Below are 13476 nucleotides of genomic sequence, written 5' to 3' on the forward strand. Positions count from 1 at the left end.
AGAAGGGGAGCAACGATGGCCTGGACGTCTGAAACTCCTCAGATCTGGACGTTTTTGTAAAATTGTGTTTTAGCATTGGTGGCTTTATTTCCTGCTTGAAGGGGCGACTCCCGTAGAGCAGATGAATGAAAAGAACTGATTAAAATCGATCATTTCAATAGAAAAATTGCTTTTAGATTGGGTTTAGCTAAACCCTTCCAGTAGGAGGTGGGGGTAAGAGAGGAGATTGAAGTCACCCGGTCGTAATCGGTGAACTGGGCTTCACACTCCGTTCAGGAAATCACTTTGCACAAGAGCGAAGCAGACGTGAGCCTCTGTGCGCCAGGCAGGCTGTGGCTTGCTGCAGTGTTCCTCCCAGGCCACTAGGAATACCCCCGAGGCCATGTCCCTGGTTTGCCCTTGTGACTCACGTGGGCTTAGAATTCTAGTCCCTTTGCGTCTTTAACCCTAAAATCGTCCTGGTAGGGGAAAGAAAAAATCAGCTTTAGTGTCGTCTGCCGGGAAGCAGATGTAACTGTGAAAACAGACCCTGTCCTTAAGTGGATGAGTAGTTGTGACGGGTGCCTTCTGCTTGTTTTCAGTTTTTATAGCTGCCAGTTGGATTGCCGTATCTGCTCTCGGTACCTATTGCCAGTGTTGGAGAGGAAGCAGAGAGAAATTAAGTAGAGATTAGGGATCAAACCTCTCATCTCAGACACTTTACTGATCTGAAGGCAAAGTGCTCTTACATCTTTTTTATGTTTGACCCCGAAGTTGAAATCCTGGTTAACAAACTCTGGGCGATGACGTCATTCCTAAAGAGATAGCAATTTCCGGTCAGTCTGGGCACGCAGAGACTGCTACCTCTTGTTCTTCGCTTCATAAGAAGAATGGACTCTTCAAACAGTGGGATCCTATGACGAGCCAGCGATCCTTGGTGTACATTTGACTTAAAAAAAAAAAATTGGCTAGCAGGCATCGTGGTAAAGGATCCTTCAGTGAGCATTCAGTTTCTGGGCTAGTCAGTCTTCCAGATTCTGATTAAAATGCTCCAATCTTTGTAAAGACGCTTTCACACAAAACAAATTCCTTTCCCATGACAACTGTCGTTTTGGTTTCAATCAGAATCTGATCAGAGAAATGCTTCTGGGGAAGTACTTTTGGCTTTGGGAAACTTGGTGTCTTTGTTCATCAAATAAAAATGGCATAATTGTTTTTCTGTTCTTCCCATTTGTTCTATGTAAGTTTCACGGATTGTGTTTGAGTTCGGCATTTTTTTTTTTTTTTTCCTTTCCTCCTCTCCCCTCCTACATTTCCTCTAAGAAAATGTATTTCTGTTTGTCAAATTTAATTTTCTTTTTCTGTGTGATCCTTTTCAGGATATGACTTGGATTTCTGCAGAGAATATACATTCTAGATGATCACTCTTTATAGTAAGGTTCAAAGAACAAATTTACTTTAAGTTGCGGTTAATTTCTCTCTCTCGGGCTCATGAGGGCCTGGAGCTTAGAGCAAAGAAAAAGCAGTTTACAGGTCACTGTGCAGGTGGAAGGAACTTGGAGGGTTCATTGAAGGCATACCTCTGCCTTTAAGCAGTGCCCAGGCTCAACCAGACTGGAGAGGTGAGCCATGGTCCCGTGTTTATTAATTGATTCTCCGGTGAACGGTCCTGCCACCTGCTCATTTCCATGTGGCTCTTGGGGGCTGGATGCTGTACTCCAGGGAGGTTGCAGGCTGTGTACAAAGATTAGGAAATTATTCTTTTGTTTAAACCACTATCCTGGGACTGAACATATTCAAATTTTTACAGGGGTAATAATATATTTTCTCCCCAAATACACATGAGCTCCTTTTTGGGCCATCAGCATGTGTCCGTCGAAGGCCTTGTGAGACAGTGGGAGTTTCCTGGGGCCTTTATAGCAAAGTACCACACACCGGGTGGCTTAAACAGACAGCAGAGGTGTGTTCTCTCCCAGGGCTGGAGGCTGGTAGTCTGAGATCAGGATGTGGGCTGTGCTGGTTCCTCTGAGGGCCGTGAGGGAGAAGCTGTTCCGTGCATCTCCCCGGCTTCTGTGGTTTGCCAATAGTCTTTGGTGTTCTTAGACTGTAGACGCAACACTCTGGTTTCTGCTTCGTCTTCACACGGCAGCGTCTTGTGTGTGTCTCTGTCTGCTTCTCCTTTTGATAAGGACGCCAGGGCCCGGTATAATGAGATCATTTTAACTCGATCATTTGCAAAGACCTTATTTCCAGATAAGGTCACATTTATGGATAGAGTTAGGACTTCAGCATCTATTTTCAGGGACACAGTTTAACCCGTGGCAGACTGGAGAAGGCAGTCACGTTGCTAAGGCTCTCGTCTCATAGAAGACCACTGAGCCATCCAGCCCAGCCTCCACTCAGCAGACATCCTTTGCAAGTTGTCCCAGGCGACCGGCCACCTGGCCCTGGCCCCGTGGCCAAGCGCCGTAGCTGTGGTTACCATCTTCCTGGGGATGATTATTTTGTGCGCTGAGATTTCGGCCGCAGGGCTGACTGTGCCCCCATGCAGCGGGACGCCGGTTGGTGCTTTCTGCAGAATGCCCGTTGTGCACGTGGATGCTGACCATGCAGACGCGATTTGGTCACATCTGGGTTTTGACTCTCTTGTGCAGCACTCGAGGCAGGTCACCATACACCTGACATAAGTGAATGTCCTGTCCATCTTCGGGCAGCTACTTAGACACTAGGCCGATCCCAGAACCTTGGTGATGGTGGTTCTCACCTGCCCACCCTTGAAGAAACTCCAGCTTCTTCCGCATGCATGTTCTGTCCTTGATGCTGATGGCTTCTCAGGGCACAGTGAAGGCACCTTTCCGCATGCTGCTCTGCCTAGCACCCCTTCTGCCTCCTCCATCTGACTGGCCATGGGGCGTCCTTGAAGACTCAACCCGAGCACATCCTGCCTGGGCAAAAGCTCCCTCCTGTCTGCCTCCCACCTCCTTTCCTCTGCCTGGTACCGTCCCGTCTCGGCACCACCCCTGGACTTGAGTGAGTGTGTTCCTCCTGTTGTTCTGCTGGGAACACTGTGTGGTACTCGATGGCTCGGCTGCCATTTTCCTGTGCTGGACTGTGTGCTCCCTGAGATTAGGGGCTGTGTCTTGCCCATATTTGCCTGTCTCTTAGGTGGGTGTCTCTTGTTTGAAGCAGGTTGGTTGACTCCACGGAGAGGAGACCACTCGTGAGCTCTGCCTGGGAGAAGTTTATCAGCCTGTTACTACTACTGGCCCTGGACCTCCTGCTCCTAATTCTCTTACATCTCCTCCCTTCCTTGAAAAAAGAATTTGCAGGGACATCTTCTCTCCTTCGAGCTACAGTCTCTGTCCTGCAACACGGTGTGGCCCCTGCTTCCCTTAGGAGGTCTTCCGATTTGCGAGCTCACGCACGTCAGAAATTCGGTCTCCTCTCTTTCTGTATTTTGCTCTGTCTGGTGTGGTCTCTGGCACATTACATAGTGTGTGGGCTCAGTTGGTTGAAGGAATAATGTATGCAAATAATCTGGGGAGGAAGATGATAGGTTTTCATTTTGCTTAGGAAGGCAGTTAAGAAACTATTACCAGCTATTGTTTCAACATTAAAAAAAGACAAGACTCCCTACATTTTATCCCCATGGCTCACCCCTTTCTTTCCCTCTTCCCGTGGAAAACCCTTTCACCATGTTTGAAGTGGATGTTCCTGTTCTTGTCCTGTTTGGCATGCATGTACTTTTCATGTGTATAAATGTGAGCATAGCTCTCGTTCTGTTCTTTACTTTTTTACCCAGCGCTACATTTTAAGACGCACACCTGTTTATTTTTAGCGTTCTGTTTAGTTCACAGCTCCCACTGCTGTGTGTGCGCTCCCCATGTTTTATCAACAGCCTTCCCAGCTCTGGGCACTCAGATCCCCTCCACTGACACCACCCCACATCACGCTGCATGGGTATCCTGCATCTGTCCTGCGGGTGTGCACGGGCGGGTGTGCGCGTGGCTTTCCCAGGGACGCCTTCCCAGGTGGTGGCTGTCAGTTGCAGGCCGTGGGGACAGATGCTTTGGAGAAGTAGAGAAGGTTGCTCCCCTTGGGTTCCTGTAGGCTGTACTCTTCCCCACGGTGCCCAGGGCTGCCCATATCGTGCAGCATAACAATTTTTACCCCTAAAGTTTGGGCAGTAAAATTGTGTCTGATTATTATGAAGTTTGAGCCTCTCTTCGCTCAGGGGTAAGTCCTTGGACTTCTTCTATACACTGTGGTTAAGCGCTGCTCTGTTCTGCTTAGTTTCTGTGTTTTTCCTGTCATTTTATAGTATTTTCCTTACAGGTTCTGGGGCATTTACCCCTTGTCAGTTTCAGAGAAAGAAAGGGCGTGTTAATAATGAAAATATGAAGGCTACAATGAAAGGGTGGAGGCCTGTCCTTAAAGTTGAACCAATAGAGCCTTTCTTCGGTTCTAGACGCAGGCTGCTGACTGCATCGACCGCCCCTCTTTTTCCATTTCACTGTGTGTGAACGCTGCCCTCGACGGGCACAGGTTCTGGACCGCCACGCACCGACCAGTGAGGTAGACAGTACGGCTTTCTGGAGACAGTCCCACACATGTGTGGCGGAAATCTGGACACTTTGCATCCGCTGTGTCCCCAGTCCATCTGGTGAGTCCCTTTGTCAAGAAAGCAAAGCGGTCACCACTAGATCTTAGCAAATCCTTTGCAAGGATCCTGGGAATGTCCATCTCTGGTTGCGAGTGCTTAGAAAGCATCTGCTGTTAATCCCTTGAGGACTTTGCTCATTTCCACCCCATCACTTTCTGGTCTGTGATCTTCTTCCTTGCCTCTGGTTGGTAACATGCTTGCTGTTTGGTAAGAGGGTGCCGTCATTGTGGCAATATTCTGAGCTCGCTCAGACATCGCTAGTTTCTGAGCTTTGATTTCTGATACTGTGTAAGAGCCCATTATTTGGTTATTGTCTGGAAACTTACGGGATAACTCTCTGCGGGCTCCCGTGATTCTCTGACCGGGTCCTTTTGCCCCAGTGGGGCAGAGTTGGAATTTGAGTTTGGATTTACTTTCCCTGAGCAACATGGCCAGAGTGACTTCAGAGCCTTTGGGGTAAGCAGATACCCACGGACGTCGTGCGAAGTGAGGCTGTTGGGAGGCTGGAGACTGGCTGTGGACACCGAGGCATCCGCAGGGACCATTTCCACCCTCGGCTTGAGCAGAGATGCCAAGGGTGTGGTCAGGGCTGTGTTGCCGTCGAAAGGGCTCTTCTGTTTGTACCCTGTGCTGACAGTCCTAGTGTGCCCGTCTTTGGCTTCCGTGGGAACTGGAGTCAAGGCCAAACCCCAGGGGCTGGGTGGGCCCTTGTTCCCGGGCCTGGCGCTTCCGGTTGGGGGCTGAGTCTTTGCCCCAGACGTACGTGGTGAGGTCACGGCTGCTTCAGGGCACAGTGTCTCCGGATGGAGGAAGTTAATGCTCAATAGGGTCTCTGTTATGGGCAGTTCTTGATCTGAGGATGCTGGTTTGTGCACTTGGCCGTGACCCTTGTCCAAATCAGGGAGAGGAAGCAATGGGGAGGTGTATACCCAAGGAGCCTGCTCAGGGATGAGTGGTCAAAGGGACGATTTTTCCTCATGGGGCTGTGCTGCTTAACCCCAAAGTGATAGCCTCGAGGTCTCGAGTGGCAGATGAAGATGAAAAGAGCTGGTGGTGTGTTCGGGAAGGTCACCAGCCTGGTGACTTTGAGACGCGCCCTCGGGAACCTTCCAGTATATTTCCACGGTGTTGGGATTATTGGATTCTTGTGGCAAACTGATTTCCCTGCTTCTGCAAAGTAACGAATCCCGTTATGACGGGAGGGTATCGTCAGGGTCCTAGGATGTCTCCTTGTTCTAACTATTTCAACTTTTGTTTGTTTAGGGTGGTACAGAGGTTACACCTTGAGAAAAAAGTCTAAGAAGGTAAGTCGTCTTTCTGAAACCCAGCGCATGTCCCTTCATACATCACCCGGTGAGAGGAAATCAATCCTACCCCTTTTGTGTCCACAAGTTTTCCTTCTATATCTCTTGCTCTGAGCTGAAAAAATGTGTAGGCTGAAACACGGGCTACCCTGAATTGTTTGCCTTTGGAACAACATGCGCTTATAGAAACGCTGGCTTCACTTCTGTGACGGAATCGCTGGGCTGAGGTGCAGTGCTGACCTCCTGTCACGAAGGGCGGAATCCTCTCTTCCGGGTGGAATGTTGCACCCTGTTGAAGCACAGGAAGGTGTACGAGAATGATCTGGGTGTAACACTGCTTGTAATTGTCAGTCTTACGTTATCCGTGATGACAACAGACTTGCAAAGCTCACGCATGCTTGCTTGCCTCTTGCATGTAACTCTTCTTAAACGGCATCAGGCGCTCGCCAGAGAGAGCTTCTGTGTCCCAGGGCAGTCTGCTCGCGTGGCAGTGTGAGCTTCTGAAGCGAAGACGGGCCATCACACCCCGATCCTGGTGGTGGACGCCCCCGCACGCAGTTCTCTTGTGGCTTTTCCATTCTTAGCTTCACAAAACCTAATTACGGCCCTTCTGTTTTATTCCGAGTTTGAAATCCCGTCCATTCTAAGCTATGATTAGGCCCTGCCCACGTTAACGTACACACTTTAACATCTACTTACGCTTGGCAGATGGCTCATTTCACTTCTGTTTCTTAACTTTGCCTCTCATTATCTCCTAACTGGGCTGGGCTCCTCCAGCGGTCCTGAGCCCGTAACTAAGGCTTTCCAAGTCCAGCGGCTCGAGCAGGGAAATTCCTGCTCTGCTTCCCCCAGAGACCCTGCAGATAGGCCACGCTGGACAGTGGGGAGCTGTTCGTCCCTAGTGGCTGTGACTCGGGAAGGGCCCGGGTTGAGGACAGCAGGGCTGTCCTCCTCTGGCGTAGGTAGTACTGTTGGGGAGGCCAGTCTGCAGACAGGAGCGGGGACCTCCTACCCCATCCTGCCAGACTCAGACGGGGCTGCGTGTCTCACACACCCAGTGACCTGGTGCCTTGACGTTTGAACATGGCGGGTTCGAAGCAGGTGGATGGTGGGATAGATTTCCCAGGGAAACTTGACCGCCCCCCTACAATCCAGAGAATATTCCTACAGATGAAACTCTAGTTTCATGTGAGAAAGCCACAGCCGAGGACTTTGTTATACAGAGTTGGGGTTCTTGGGATCATGGGCCACCGTCTCCCTCCACAGCCACACAACAGGGGTGAAGCTCCATGTGCCATGTGCTGGGCAGGCCCCAGGCAAGCTGTTCCCTTTCCTTTGATGCTTATTTGGTTTTTGGTACCACCTTCGCCAGTGCTTCCCATCCCCCAGTGCCATCCTGAACTGCTGTCCTTCCTGCCCTTCTTTGGGGTGCCCCGACCTTCACAGCTCATTGCTACAGTAGAGCTGGGCAGGGCTGTATTCAGTTTTCCATCTAAAATCCTCACTGGAAGATGAGGCAGTTGAAAGATAATAGGATTTCGTAGTGGGTCCCTCCCGGCAGTGCAGAGAAGGGACGTGGCCCCTAGCAATCCTGACTCCTAAGTGTTCTGGAAGCATCCTTCGTATAGTTGTTTACACAGGTGTAGATCGTTTGGGCTGGTTTAGAACGACCCCTGCTGCGCAGTTTGCTCATTTCAAGCCTCTGCGTGTGGCCCCTGTGTACCTTCTACTGCTCCTTCCGGGGCTCCGTGGTGCCCGAGACCAGGTTTACGGAGACTGAGGGCTATCATTGCCTGTGGACACGGGCGAGGCTGCCTTGTTGTTTTTCTCCCTCCATCCGACAGCACATGCTGACATCATGTGTGCTCTTGGAGGCATCCCATCCTGAATGGCTGGGGCCTGGGGGAGGGGCCCTCCAGTCCTCTTGGTCGCTCGGCCACTGTCTTTCTGCCCGACTGCTCCCCTCCCTGTGATAGTTCTTCTTTTTGTGCAATTTGGTGCCTTTCCTAATAGGCAGGAGGAACACGAATCAGTGGTATCCATGCCCCTCCCAAACACGATCGGTAGTTGTGGTTTCTGGTTCCCCCGTGTAAATCCTTGCGGGCCAGATGCCAGGGAAACACGATCCTGCTCACACGGCAGGTGCCTGGAAACGGCCAGTGCCGCTGAGTGGATTGCTGCTGCGCGGGCTGGATCTAGTGCAGGAACCCTGACTAGCTGTGCTGTGCTGCCCGCGCCCCAGCGCCTCCAGCCCCGTTGCTCCCTTTCGGGTGCTCATTTCCGCCTCACACCAGTGGGGGAGCTGTTTCGCTTGCTCAGAAGCGCGGCCGAAGTCTTGGTAAAGCTCCTGGCATTTCACCGACCGCGCTAACACTGAACTTCCCGAACAACTTCCCCTCACACACCGTCCTGCTAGGCGCGTGCCGTGCTTTGCGGATGCAGGGCGCCGTGTTAACAGAAACCCGTGTCTAGCGGTCGTGTGGATCGGGCGAAATTCGTCCACTTTCTGTATTTTCTCTGTTTGACGGTTGCTGGGAAATCCGTGGGTCAGGTAAGCAGGCCTGCATGCATACGTGATGACCGATGGTGGAAACCAACTTTTGATGGCAGCGTTAGCTTTTTGAAGGAAGGAGCTGTCAGAGACCATCATCGGAGATTGTTTTTAGGCATCGCTTGGCTCTGGATCTGCCCGCGTCGAGGGCAGCGGTGGACGCGAGGAGCGACCTATGGAGAAGACACAGGAAAGGCCTGTGGAATTTTTTCCCTGCAGACAGTTCGCTTCTGTTTTCTTCTGAGACACCTGCAGCCTCAGTGAAACACAGGCAGACTGAGTTTATGCCTCCTGTTTGCCTCGCTGTGTTGTATGTGAGATTTACCATGAGACTCGCAGAATTCGCGTTATCCAGCCATGCCTGCCTCCACCCTTTCAGGATAGTTGTTTGATTTTCAGTTGGTATTCATGTTGATAATAAAAACTACTGTTTTTTTTTTTCCTCCCCCAAAGGGTATATTTCCTGCTTCGTATATTCATCTTAAAGAAGCCATAGTTGAAGGCAAAGGGTGAGTCTGGTCTTGATGTTCGAGCAAAGAAATGCTTGTACTTGGCTTTGCTGCTTATCCAAATGGCAGTGCCTGTAGGGGGGTGGGGGGTGAATGTGGGTGTGAGCGACCGTGATGGGGTGGGAGTTTTGGAGAGAGGGAGGGAACTTGGGGTGGCTTTGGACCTTTGAAAAGTCTGAAGTCAGAACTGTACCTGCAGTCACGTTCCTTGAACCTGATGTCGATTTGGGATAGCATGGGCCCAGTGCTCTGTGCTCCTCTGAGAGTGACCCCATCAGGTGGAGGTTCCAGCCCCCCAGCTCTGAGTCCGTTTTTCTGGAAGACTTTGCACGCTGTGATGCAAAGGGAGTTGAGGGTAAAGCAACAGTTGGTAAATTGGGACATGTGTGAATTTACATTTTGTCTAATTGTGATGTATGTTTCTTAGAGGTCATAAAACTGATGTATAAGATCATTAAAAGGACTTTTATAGAATGGGAACCCATTAGGCAGGAATGGCAAATGAATAGCCAGGTGTGAACTTGGAAGAAGCAGCATTAAAATGTTTTCCTTTTTTGTCTCTGCTACATCTTCACCCTCCGTTAAATATGTAAATTATAAAATTACTAATCATATGATTACTGCATAATGACATCTCTTTGGCTGATTACAAAATTGCCTTTCCAAGCACTGTACTTTTAACATATGAAAAGGACTAATCGGGTTCTGTGGTTGCATGATGCATAATTAAAATGAAGAAAATAATTTAGAGGCATAAATGGTGACGACCTGTAATACGGTATTTTTTTTTTAATACAGATAAAATGTTTTGTGCACAAAGTTTTAAAAGGAAAGTGGGGGGGAAGGAAAGTTTTGACTCTGGTGGAAATAATTAAATGAAGTATGCATTTAATGTATTTTATATCCGTCTGTATCACAGTCAGTATAGACGTCAGACAGTGATTAATTTTTGTAAAAAAGCACTGCGAGGTATATATAAAAGAATATATGGAAAATGTAATTAGGAACCATAATAGTAAAGTGAACAAGAGATTATTTTGACTCTCGGTGAGGAGAGCCACACCCACACAGACAAACAGACACACACACTGGGTCCCGGGGTGTGATGCCCCAGGGTGAGCGAGTGAATGGTGCACCCGGGAAATAAACAGCAAAGAAATGGTTTTCCTGCCGAGGCTTTGGGGCTCCCTGTGTTCGCTCCTCGTGCTGCCCTCTGCTGCTCCCACCCAAGCCCAGCTGTCTATGCCTTCCTCGTTGCAAAGGACTTCCTGCCTTCAGACTTGACCAGTCTCCTTTCTTCCGGAGACCTGCGGACATCGACCTCCCCTCCCCATGGTCCTTCCTCCTATCCAGCCCAGGCCACTCTGTCATCCCACCCCTGCTGCCTCCCTGCTTCCAAGTTCATTACCCTGTCTCTCTTGCCGGGTTTCTTCTTTCTGTACACCAGCCTCCATTCACCCTCAGACACCCCGCATCCCCACATCACTGCCACGTGCCTGCTGCCACCTGGTCTCTACCTTTACCCCGTAACCGAGGCGGTTCCCACTTGTCCCTCGTCCCATGGTCATATGGCTGCCGGTGCCTTCTAATTTCCAAGCTTCTAGTGTCTTCTCAAGGCTGTTCTTCTGGCGCTTTCCTGCAGCACTGGGCACTGGTGGCTGTCCCCTTCACTGGATGAAGCTCCTCGTTTGTTCTGATGCTTTCATACCCCGTTTCTCACGCTGCCCAACCTACTTCCTTCCCTGCCCGCTGCTCCCAGGGTGCTCGCCTTGTCCTTCTCCTAGTCCTGTGTTGCCCCACTGTTTGGGGTGGCCTGTGTCATTATGCTTCCTCTCTGTGCGTGATGCCTGGATTGGGGCCTTCAGCCCTGACTCGTCCCTTGGTGTCATTTAGCGCCAACTAAGGAGCCACCCCCATTGACTGTCTGCTGTGTCTCGTTCATTCTTCCATGAGCCCTGCGTGATGTTCTTTCTGTAGGTCTTAATGACAACCCTATGGGGCAGACATGGCTGACCCCTTGCGGGTAAAGAGGTGGTTACAAAGAGGTGGTTACAGTGCAGCCAGATCGAGTCCATTAAAGCCAGTTGGCACGTTAGTTCAGAGACAGATCAGGCCTACGAAGAGGGAGGAAGTGGGAAGGATCCAGAACTGAGACTAGGACACAGTATGTAGAGCGAGGCCCTCTACGTGTGGTGAAAGTGAGTTCTAGTTGAGCCCCAAGCTTCTGACAGCCAATGGAAGAGCCCAGTGGACTGAGCATGAAACTCAGGATCTGGGAGGTGGAAGCATCCAGGTTGCTGCCAAATGTGCTCACCCCGTGGGAGAAGAGAAACTCCCCCCCCCCCCCCCGGGGGGGGCCTTCTCAGAAGGGCACTGCAGAGTACGATGAACCACATTTTCATCAACATCTTTACCGGGAACCTTGGTGACAGACCCGGCCGGGCTGCTGTGAAAACCATATTCTGAAATAGACACTGATCATGTCCCACCAAACGGCGATTTCTAAAAGCAGTTTTGTGGATGGTGGTCTCAGACACACCGCTGCCTTGGACATCTGGTCCCTGTCATTCCAGGGGTGCACGTGGCTAGACCTCTCCGCAGACACTGGTTTTCTCTCAGGGACACCATTGTCTTTTCCTTGGGGAGCCCCCACCATCAGTAGGTCATTGTAGCCCTGAACCCCAACTGCGAGCCAAAGTAAGCATCCTGCCCGCCCATCTCGGCTCCAGCCAACTCAAGATATGTAGGTGGGACGTATTTTGGGATCCCAGGATATTCCATGCTGGTTGCAGTCTTGTCCGTTCAGGATGTCTGGGGCGAGGTGGCCTCACTGCATGAGCCACACTTCCATCTCTTAACTCAGTCCCAAATATTCTGAGTCCTGTGTAGCACAGGGCCTGACACAGAGCATGCGACTGGAAAAACCATGGTTGATACCATTTAAACACACACACACACACACACACACACACACACACACACACACACACACACAAATAGATAGCAAGTTAAGACTAAGTCAAGGGTTAACCTTTCGGGGTGCAGGGAAAAGGAGAGGATGCATCAGAGTTTGGGGATCAGATAGAGTACCTCTGGACACTGGGGAGCTGTGGCCTCATTCATATTTTGACAGGGATAAGTGCTTCATGTATTATCATATAGTGAGTTTTATGCATGATGGAAATGTAGAAATCATCTAAACCCAAACCTGCATTTTAATGCCACACAGATTGGCTATAATTTATGGCCGTCTATAAGATAGATGGGTACACATATTATGAATGTACTCTCAGACCTTGACGTTCTGAAGACTTTAAATGGGATATTATTTGCCTCCTTCATCTTACCTTGCCATATGAGGTAGACGCCTTTACATGTAGGGTAATGTAGGAACACAGTCAAGTTCTGTACAAATATTACCTGTCAGTCTCAGAGATGTATGTATTCATATGTGTGGACACAGTCTTATTTGTATATTTTCTCTCCGTTTGCTTAAATATTTAATTCTGTGGACCCGATTTGGAATTTACAAGGTATAGCTTGTAGACTTTAATGAAGCCATGAACTTGGCTGTCCTTTTCTCCTTTCCCTTAGGCAACATGAAACGGTCATCCCGGGCGACCTCCCGCTCATACAGGAAGTCACCACGACACTCCGAGAGTGGTCCACCATCTGGAGGCAGCTCTACGTGGTGAGAAAATGGGATGTTGAACCTAAGCTTCAAAACAGAGAAGGGTCTTGTGGGACCTTGATGTACCAAGGGGATGATTTTCCTTTCCCTGGGAACCTCAAAAGCAGAACTAAGGACTAAGTCCTACTCGGGGCAAAGAAGGCAACGTGGCCCATTATTCGTTCCACCCTGGGGGACCATTGTCCTCTTGGACCCGCTTTGTAAATGCCATGCTCCCTGTGAAAAAGCATTGGTAAAGGGAAGGGCCAAGGATTTCACCTTCATTGTGCCAAAAGGGGAGACGGGCTGCTTGAAGGCTTTGGAAGACAGGACTAGGCAGTCTGCATTGATGTACCCTCAACGTTGATATTTAGATCCTGAAAACTGAAATCTGCTTTTAAGCTTTAACGGGTGCTTCTTTACGGACGCAGTACAGAACAATTGCTGTTTATTTTTTCTGCCATTGCCTGTCTCTTATCATTTGAGTTAAACTACATAGTCTTCTAGACTTAAGTGTGCTTGTTCCAGAGGTGGGGAAGTCGTTTACATTCTGGCTCTGTGTGCAGCTGTCCAGTTCTCCCGATCACGGAAGAAGCCTTATTAACGCAGGGAGGCTGAGACTCTGACATCTTCCATTTCCTATTCCCTCAGGGCATTTCTTTGCACATAAATTCATATTTGCAGAAGATTACCTTTTGTTAAGCCTGTATTTCTATTCAGAGTGTTGATTTCTCGTATGCTAATGTTGTCAGCACAAAGCAAGGGCTCTGGAGGGAAGTCAGTGCATCGATTTCTTAGGA

The 13476-nt window shown here is 49.7% G+C and overlaps 1 protein-coding gene across 2 annotated transcripts in view; it reads left to right on the forward strand.

Annotated features, from left to right (window-relative positions):
* DOCK1 (dedicator of cytokinesis 1) overlaps positions 1 to 13476 on the forward strand; it is a 532945-nt gene that overhangs the window by 64536 nt on the left and 454933 nt on the right. For both annotated transcript variants that reach the window (XM_086681161.1, XM_086681162.1), the window contains exons 3-5: positions 5906 to 5946; positions 8951 to 9006; positions 12601 to 12697. In XM_086681161.1, coding sequence (XP_086537287.1) covers positions 5906 to 5946; positions 8951 to 9006; positions 12601 to 12697 — 194 coding nt within the window. The remainder of the gene's footprint in view (positions 1 to 5905; positions 5947 to 8950; positions 9007 to 12600; positions 12698 to 13476) is intronic.

Source organism: Puma concolor, chromosome D2 (genome assembly GCF_028749965.1).
Source record: "Puma concolor isolate L17-30 chromosome D2, mPumCon1.1.hap2, whole genome shotgun sequence".
Lineage (NCBI taxonomy): Eukaryota > Metazoa > Chordata > Mammalia > Carnivora > Felidae > Puma > Puma concolor.